Genomic DNA, 9,552 nt, shown 5'->3' with positions numbered 1-9,552 from the left:
TCTATACACAAATGTTTTGCCTTTCATTTCAGTTTTAAACGGAATAGGTTGTTTTACAAGGTGATCTTTTACAATCACTTTAAATCTTTACAAACAATGCAGCTCCTTCAATGCTCTACATAACATGGGTTAGCAGAACCTTTCCAACATTCTACAAGCAGAGAACAACAGTCAGGAGACAAACGTGTCCCTTTGGGGAAGAAAAGACAGTAAATTCACCACAGAAAGTGCTAAATGTTTATTTTGCTTTTATTTCTTGAAATTAGCCATAAATTTGGTTATTTTAAACTTGAAAATTATGGAGTACATAATCTGTGATTGTTATGAATCATGTAAAGGTTTAGTGGTTAGATGCAGTTTGTAAATCAAGGATGTCATACTGGCTGGAAATTAAATAAGTTAAATATTTAGATTATTTTACTTTTGGCAAAAAATATATATATATATATATTGAGTGAGTGCCTTTTTTTACTGCATCTTCAGTGCTAAGTGAGCAAATGCCCAGCAAATAGTACCAAGTGACATGAAAGCTGCTTGGGACATTAGGTATATTGTAACTAACTATATTAAAAATATATACCAATGTACATGTTTAATAAAACTTCATAAGAGACATGGTAATAAATTAGATTGCATATTAAGATTGTATTTATTGGTGCTTATTAAATGTGCAGTTACCTTGTCTACGCTACACTAAAATGGCAGTTCTTTCAGTTGTGTATCTACTCAAGCTAAAATGTACCTATTGCCAATGCACGCTGTTGTCAGCCATCTTATATGTTGATAAGGGGTGTTTCTGCCATAAGCAGATAAAATCCTCTTGACTCAGGTACCTGCAGTGATAGCAGTGGGTTACTGACTTCACTTTAACCAGCTGTTGCCTCCATATAAAGTAGAGAGGCAAAAGACAACGTAAAAGACCAAGCTTCATGTAGCTGTCACTTTCCACCAGTATGCAGAGAATGTCTCCAATGATCTCAGCACGTGCTAAAGTTAGCTACATGATCACATTAAGCCTTTTGGACACAGGGTCATCCAGCTGCAGTGTGTCCCTCCAAGCTCTTTATGCCTGTGTTCTGGAACCTCACCTATCTCCCTAAACACCAGTACCACCCAGTATAACATTCATCCCCGTCCAGTCACAGTTTTCCATAGACTTTGAAGGGCTTCCTATAGTGGGGCTGGATGCTGCACCTGTCCCTCCTGGTGCTTTAGTACACTGCAGCTGGATGGCCCCACGTGCTAGGGGTCTTAGAAGTAATCATACTTATTTCACCACTTTCTCCAATGATTAGAGGAGTGGTCATTTTGGTAGAAATTTGAAATAAATGGTAAATAAATCTTGGTTCATAAGGAACCTAAACCAAGAATGAATAATAGGTTGACCCAGTATCTAAAACTATTATTTAGTAAGAAATCAAAAGGTTGAGTTTGAACCCATTTTATAAATTGGCTGACTTGTGTATAAGCAACAGACACATTTAATATAAAGCCACTGGAGGCCTGCAGGTATTCTACACAAGCGCTTGTAGAGGGCAGCAGGGCAGTTTGAGGCCACATTGAATGCTAATTTCTGGGAAGCTAGGCATACTGTAGAACTTGATTAATTTCCTAAAAGCATTTTTCTCTAAAATCATGACCTTTCCTGGCAGCTTGGACAGAATGCTACCATCCTTCTGAAGTTCAAATTGCGGGACAATCTTATCAATAAATTTTTCTCTAGGATTATTATGAACAGGAACACTATTGCAGCTAAGGGATCGAGCAGTCTTTTTCTTATCATGAGTAGACCAGTATCGATACTTAAAGGACACTGGCCTATGTTTGCTAGCCACTGGAACACTCTCGGGGAAGCAGTCATCAAAGGGATCCATGTCATCTTCAGATATCTGCTCAACCCAGTCTTTAGGGTTAAAACCTCCATGTTTGGGCTGCACAGTAATTTCCTGGTCTTCTTCCATGGTTGTTTCTCTGTGTAACTGATGGCAATCACCGGGAATGGCACTGTGATGTCGATTGGTGACATTTATTGCAGCTTCTCTAATAAGGTTCCAGTCACGCTGAATGTCTTCCCTAGTGGTAAACTGAGAGGTGACAGTGAAGCGAATAATAAACTTGTCATTGATTGTGGCTGGTACAAGGAACATATTTCCTGATTTGGTAAGTTCTGCTAGTACTTGTTCTGTCAGAACATTTGGCCCCTGTATTACAGACAAAAAAAAGTAAGTTAATCCAGGCCTAGTCATCATTGTCAAGTCCTCAATAAAACACTGAAAGCACAGATTCCCTTACCTTAAGGCGGAAGACAACCAGGCCGAGATGTCGCTTAGCAGGAACTTCAAACAGTTGGTCGGCTTTCACCAAAGATTCAAAGTATTTGGCCATTTCAGTTCCCTGAAATCATGAAAACAAACAATTTATAAACCAAACTGGAAATTACACAAAAATGTTGTTGCCTATAGATGCTAGCTACATATTTCAATTGTTTGCCAAGTTCCTTTTTTAAATTCAAACTCCAGGCACAAAAACATTAATTCAAATGCCTTCCTCAATAGACAAATAGTAATTTCCTCTATTGGATTGTACCAAATGTCTTTTCAATTGTACTTATTACCTTGTAAAAATAGTAGTGACATCACTGTGTTGTATGTAACCTGTGCAGAGAGCAGAGCTATAGGAGGGACCCAGCAGCTCCACCCACAACAGGCTGCCTGCAGAAAACTACAGAAGGGGTGGAGACAAGACCAGTCACCCATTACAAGAAGAGAGGACAGCATTGATTGGTCTTTATTAAAGAAAATGTCTACATAGAGGCAAAATGTGGCTGCTGCTTAATGCTTAAAGAGAACATGGAAGCACACAAGCACACACAGGCAGACCAACTGGTCAGATGGTATGACAAATTGGCTTCAGCTTGTCTCCTCCCAAGCCACCTTTGATGTGTTTAACCCACACACAGGGTGGGAGTGTCAGTATACCTCTGAGTTATATGCATCATCAGCCATCAGACCAAATAGAACTCTGCTGGGTAAATTAGCAAGCAAAAAATAAAGATGAATGACCTGTTCCGACTTACTACAAAGCGCCGTTCTGACATATATATACTCTGCTGAAATTTTGAGTTGAGACTAAAAAAAGGGGTGCGGGGTGGATTGGCAATCCATATGAAAGATAAATGTCTTGGGTGTTAAACTACAAAAATCGATAACAGATAGACAAGGTTCAACCAAAAGAGGGTAGGAGGAGGAAGAGGATTAAAGAAAGGATAGGAAAAGGGAGCTAAAAAGAAAAAAATTACAGAAGATATGTGCCATTTCACTCATAATGGAATAATGTTCTATTCATGGCTACGACCCCTCAGAATTCAGGTGTCAAGTCTGAAAATTCATATACTTCTCCTTTACAGAGAAGGGAAAACTGGTCCCACCTTCTTTTGGGGCAGTCAGTCCTCTCGATGATTTGGACTTTAAAAGACTGTAAATCAGAGGTGTGACACAGTACAAAATGTTTTGCAACGTTGGTATCTTTGTGGGTATTTATGTTTGAAATGTGTACAACATGTATATTACATAGGGTACATATAATAACATAGACAACATATCTGGTTTTACCATTGACACATTGTTAGAATTTCTGTTCGAACATTAGGTGATTACATGGGGATCTTTCATTTGACCACATGACAGGGTCTTGTAAAAAGCCCCCCTAATGTTCATACTGCATTGTGTGACCTAAGGCTGGACTGCTCCTTTAAATGTATTATTTTGCTTAGCAGTAAGTACATTTATTGTTGTTTAAGAAGTAAGTTTGTGTTGAAATCGAATCACGATTATGAATAACTTGCATATGTCACCAGACAGTGTGTCTGGAACCATAGGTTTTTTTCTGAGTGATATAATAAGTGACATAATAGTTTTGCTCAGATACAGAGATGTGAAGAATTCTAACTATATGTGTTATTATAATTGTTTAAGTGAATAAGTAAAGTAAACATGTAATTTGAACATGTACCTCTCATTGGTGGAAAATAAATAATAACACCCATCTTTCCTGTGTATTTAAGATTCTGTACAAGCAGAGGTGTCTGCAAGTCTGCTAGAGTCTAGAAAAAATGGCGCCTATGGCAAGGACTGAAACTGTGCCCCTGTCAAAACTTCTTTACCTTTAGAGCCCCCATTATCATTAGAGCCCACCTATACATTCAGACCCCCCATTACCATCAGAGCCCTTCTTTACCATTAGAGCCCTTCTTTACCATCAGAGCCCCCATTTATATTCAGAGCCCCCTTTATATTCAGAGCCTCCCTTTACATTCAGAGCCCCCATTACCATCAGAGCCCCCATTACCATCAGAGCCCTTCTTTACTATCAGAGCCCCCATTACCATCAGAGCCCCTCTTTACTATCAGGGCCCTTCTGTACATTCAGATCCCTCCCAGTGCTGGAACTGTGCATAATGGGTAAGGATGTTCTACTTACAAGCTGAGAGACGTGGAGAGCACTTCAGTGGAGAGCAGAACAGTCTGTGCTGGGACTCCAGCCACCATACTGCTGTCATGTGCCAAGCATGGAAGGAGATTGAAAATAAATACCACTGGCATGGTAAATGGACTCTGACAGGACCATTCTCCCACTGATGTCACCACAGCATAGGAACCTGCATATTGCAGGACAGCTGCATCCCCATCCCCACCCAGGTGCCCACTCACATAGCCATAGGCAGTAAGGAGAAGACAGGCTCCTCCTACCTATCAGACAGTGACCTCCACCACATGGTAATGGCTAATGAAAGTTACTGCTAGAGGAGGGGGAGGAAATTCATCCCGATCTCTGTCTGCAGCACTCAGAACCCTAATGCGGCAAGCCAGTGGCTGCTCCCAGGGTCACCCCCTCATCCCCATTAGTCACTGGGACTCGGGAGGGTAGTGATACCCAGCCACTCACGAGTGCCCCCTTCATATGTGGATATGGCACTTGGCATATCTGCCATACTTTGGATACGCCACTGTGTACAAGCCAAATATAAATGAATAGTGTGTAATCAATCCGTGTTGTGTCATGTTGTATACACTGTTACCTGCGCAGAATCTGTGGCTAATGGAGTGGTGCCAACAATAAGGAAGGTAATGTAATTAGATGATAATAATTGGGAGGATTGTTAGGGCTAGGAGTAATAGGTTAAAGGAGAACCCTAGCAGCTTTGGTGTTATAATTTAAAATACTCAGAAAATAGATAACATGTTTAAATAGTTCAAGAAGTATCACTGGTAGCTGGGCTCATGTTAGATTTAATAGGGACCTAGAGTATTTTTGTTGGGAGGGAGTGCGGCTGCTGAGGGGTTGTTCAACTACTAAATTACACCTGGGTTTCCACCACGTCCCACCCCCCCCAGTAGTAAAGACGCCACCAGAAGAAGTTGCTTACTGTTTGGTGTCGCAGCCTGGGGCTTCTATATTGTTGTGCCCAGGTTGGCCTTAAGCGTTATGGTAACCCTGTAGAAAAAGTGTACACGCCCATTGGTAGCAGTGGAGGTTGTGGGTAAAGTAAGGAGCCCAGGCAGGTAGGGATTTAGTCAGAAATAGGGACAAAAATGAATTAGGAATCTCCCTTACTCACACCCAGATATTGTGAGAATGGTAAGTGTTTATGTGTGTACATTCGCATAATAGGAATAATTTTCCTTCCAGGATGAAGGAGGTCTCCTTTTACAAATGTATTTGTGTATAGAGCATAAGTGCTCATTATGCTTGCAAGTAGTAGCTGTGTAATTGGTTAAAGTGGAGGGCCGTTTAAAAAGTCAGCAGCTGCAAACACTGCAGCTGCTGACTTAATAAGCCCACTTGCCTGTCCAGGGCGCCCGCGATGTCGGCCGCCCGAGGCCGACCCGTCCCTCGGATCTCGGGTCCCGGCGCCACCATTCCTTGTAAGGGAAACAGGCAGTGGAGCCTTACGGCTTCACTGCCCGTTTCCTACTGCGCATGCGCGAGTCACGCAGCGCTTTGTGAATGGGACGTGCTGTGTTCTGGAACACACAGTTCCCAGAACACAGCGCGACACATTACCCAGAAGACAACACGACGAGGAGAGAAGACCAGAAGATCTCCGTGGAGGAGGAAGAGGAAGATTAGGATTATGTGCCTAGCAACAGGCATTTCTGGTAAGTAAAAAAAAAAATTTTTTTCATTTTTTTTTTTAGATTTTTTTGTAATTTTTTTTATTTATTTTTTTTTCAGGGTGGCCCTCCATTTTAAGTACATGTTTTAATGTGTTTTGATAACCCCTTAAGGGTGAAGGTATAGAATGGTCTCAAGGTTGCAAATGGAGGTGTTTTTGGGTGTGTAGGGGGGATGTGTCGAGAGGTAGCGTTTTTTCAATGAAAACACCCTACATTGTAGTCTGGTTAAAGTAAGTTGTTTTAAAAAAAAGAAAAACAGGAGATCCTGAATGTTGTACAGTAAAGTATTCAGAAGGATTCTAGATTTAATATTTGGGAAAATATTGCAAGTAGGGATTTTGAAAGTTAAATTCTAAATGTAAATCATAATGATATTTATGGTAGAGGTGTAAAGTGCCACCTTAAGATAATGTTTTGTTCTTTCAAGCTGGTTAAGTGAAATTTCAGAGGTTGCATTGGTTGAGCTATTTTGAAACCACGGAATTTCACTAAGAGGCCTTGAACAGTTTGAACTATTTCGATGTATATGTATATTTTAGGGAAAGAAGGAATATGGTTATGGGTACAGTAGGGGGTAGTGATATATTTGGGTTTCGCAGATTGCTTGTTTTTCTTAGGAAAATAAACTTGCTGAAAGTATGATTCCTATGGTGCGTGCCTTTCTGGCCAGGAATTTAGTGCCTTATGTTAATAGCATTGTATACAGCATTGTATACCAGATCTCCTTGTAAGATGGGTCAATAGCTATTTATATTTATGATGTCATATAATTGTAAGATATATCTCTATGAAAAACTACAGGTGTTTTATTGGTGTTAGATTTTGGATGGTTGGAGATGCGGCTGCTATAGGGACAACTCTCCAAAAGGGTCTCCCTAGAGGATTCTTTTGCTTTTAAATGCCCCCTCACTTCATATTTATTATATCCTTGCTCCTGAAACCTTAGTTCCATTAGTCTGGCTTTATCATCAAAATCTATAAGAATGGAACAGTTGTGTTGACCCTAATAAACCGCCCTTTGCAAAAGGCACTAAGGACGTGAGGTGGATGACCACCTGTTGCATGTAACAAGGAAGGTAGGTTTTCTGTAAGGACATACTGTAACAGTATAATTCTGGATTGGCGCTAACATTATATCTAAATGATTGATTTCTGACAAATACTCCCCCTTAAATTGAGGGAATTGTCATTTAAATACTTTAAGAATTCAGCTAAAGGTACTTCTATGTTAATGATAGAGGTGAGATTGTCAATATAATGGAAAAAAGAGACTATTTGACTTCTGTATGGGTTTTTGACACTGTATATGAATTTCTCCTCCCACCACCCTATGTACAAATTAGCATACATGGGGACACATTTTACCCCCATCAAGGCTCCCCGTTTTTGTACATTCCATTTTTTATCGAAAAGAAAATATATGTGTCTGAAAAGAAAAGCCATACTCTCTGGAATGAACCACTCGAGTTCATGGGAGAACACTGTATACAGGTCCACGTGTTATCAAAGTGCCTGTAGATCTAGATTGTGAGTTATACATGAGTCTAAAATTATGACAGCATATGTGAACCATTTGTGACAACTATTCCATTATCATCAACTATTCCATTTGAACCTTTATTTTGTATCACGCAAATGTGAAGGTAGTCTCACAACTAGTGGTTTAACAGAATAACAATAAGATTCTCCATCAGTTCACCTAAGGAACCAATGCTGGCAACTACTCGTCTCCCTTGAATGGGGGCCTCAAGCTTGTGAATTTTTGGGAGGTTATAAAAAATAGGAGCAATCGGGTGAGTTGGTAGAAGTTTAATGGCTTCTTCTTCCTTCATAACGCCTAAACTCACAGCCTCTTTTAATGGTATATTCTAAAATAACTTTATACTCTGCGGTGGGCCATAAGTTGACAGGCCATAAGTTTCTGTATGAGAAAACTCTCTAAGCCCTTGTACACACGGTCGGAGATTCCGACTACCAAATCCGTCGGAGTAATTCTAACGGATTAATTCCGGAAGTGATGTTGCATACACACGGTCGGACTAAGTTGTCGGAAAATCCGATTGTACATAACGTGATGACGTTATTTCGTTAGACGGGACTACGTTCAGGCTAGTAGCCAATAGCTTTGGTCTAGGAATTTGATCTGAGCATGTGTGGCACTTTGTCCGTTGGCGTAGGCTACACATGATCAGAGTATGTCCGATAGGAGAATTTTGTCGGAAAATTTTACCGGCAAGTTGGAAAACTTGGTCCGTCGGATATTTTCCGACGGAAACAGTCCGATGCAGACCACACACAGTCAGAATATCCGACAAAACGGTCCGATAGAACACATTCCATCGGAATCTCCAACCGTGTGTACAAGGGCTAAGAGCTTCCTTAAGGCAATTACTGATATTCAAAATGACTGTGGCCTTTCCTTGCCCCTTGCGTCATGCACATACACAAAGAACATCAAGTTTCAAACCAAATTGTATTTAGACATTTGCTTATATAAAAAAAAAACATATATATATATATATATATATATATATACACACACAATATATATGGGAGAGAGAGACATATGATGTATTTATATAGTGAAAACAGCACGCAGTCCTGTGGAAATCCACCAACAAATTTCAGCTATACTGTAAATGCATAAAGTACAGCTGATAGAATATTTTTGTTTTGTTTTAATCTGGCACCATCTTGTGGTGATTTGTGAAAAAGAATGAACACAATTAGCAACTTGTATTAGAGTCTGAGTTGACAGTTTGCTTGAAACGGTTTTACAAACCCATGCAGGTCTATAGAAATGCAAAGCCTGCTTGAAGCAGGTCAAACCGAGTTCAAAAGGAGGTTAACTGCAAGCCAAATAAATGCACCTGTCAATGAGTTTTGAATGAGCTCATAAGTGTCTCAAACCATTGTCATACTTACCTGCTCTACGCAATGGTTTTGCACAGAGCAGCCCAACATACCCCCCCCCCTTGCCAAATGTCCCCATAGCAAGCCTCTTGCAATGGAGAGAGGCATCGTGCTTGATCCTGAGCCTCACTGTCTGTGTCTATTGATGACCCCCCACTCCCTCATCACTGGCTATGATTGACAGCAGCGGGAGCCTATAGCTCCCACTGCTGTGTTGTGGCAAATGAGGAAAGAGCAGAGAGAGCTTCTACTCTCATGCACATCACTGAATCAAGATCGGCCACAGGTAAATATAAGAGGGGGCTGAGAGAGGAACTACATGCAGAAGGTTTTTTTACCTTACCGTAGAGAAAGCATTAAGGTAAAAAACCTTCTGCCTTCGAAACCACTTTAATCACTTGCCTACCGGGCACTTTTACCCCCTTTCTGCCCAGGCCAATTTGCAGCTTTTCAGGGCTGTCAC

General features: G+C 40.6%; 1 protein-coding gene across 1 annotated transcript in view; it reads right to left on the bottom strand.

Moving 5' to 3' along the window:
* Positions 1 to 233: 233 nt before the first annotated feature.
* The window catches only part of HDC (histidine decarboxylase), a 34,017-nt gene continuing 24,698 nt past the window's right edge, over positions 234 to 9,552 (bottom strand). Inside the window, exons 11-12 of the mRNA XM_077473373.1 lie at positions 2,293 to 2,394; positions 234 to 2,201 (exon numbers count right to left, since the gene is read on the bottom strand). Of these exons, the coding sequence (XP_077329499.1) occupies positions 1,515 to 2,201; positions 2,293 to 2,394 (789 nt within the window). The 3' untranslated portion in view covers positions 234 to 1,514. The remainder of the gene's footprint in view (positions 2,202 to 2,292; positions 2,395 to 9,552) is intronic.

The sequence above is a fragment of the Lithobates pipiens genome, unplaced genomic scaffold, assembly GCF_037356315.1.
Source record: "Lithobates pipiens isolate NorthernLeopardFrog02 unplaced genomic scaffold, aLitPip1_a1.2 Scaffold_8, whole genome shotgun sequence".
Lineage (NCBI taxonomy): Eukaryota > Metazoa > Chordata > Amphibia > Anura > Ranidae > Lithobates > Lithobates pipiens.
Note: the sequence above shows the minus strand (reverse complement) of the source record. Positions and strands in the feature narration are given on the sequence as shown.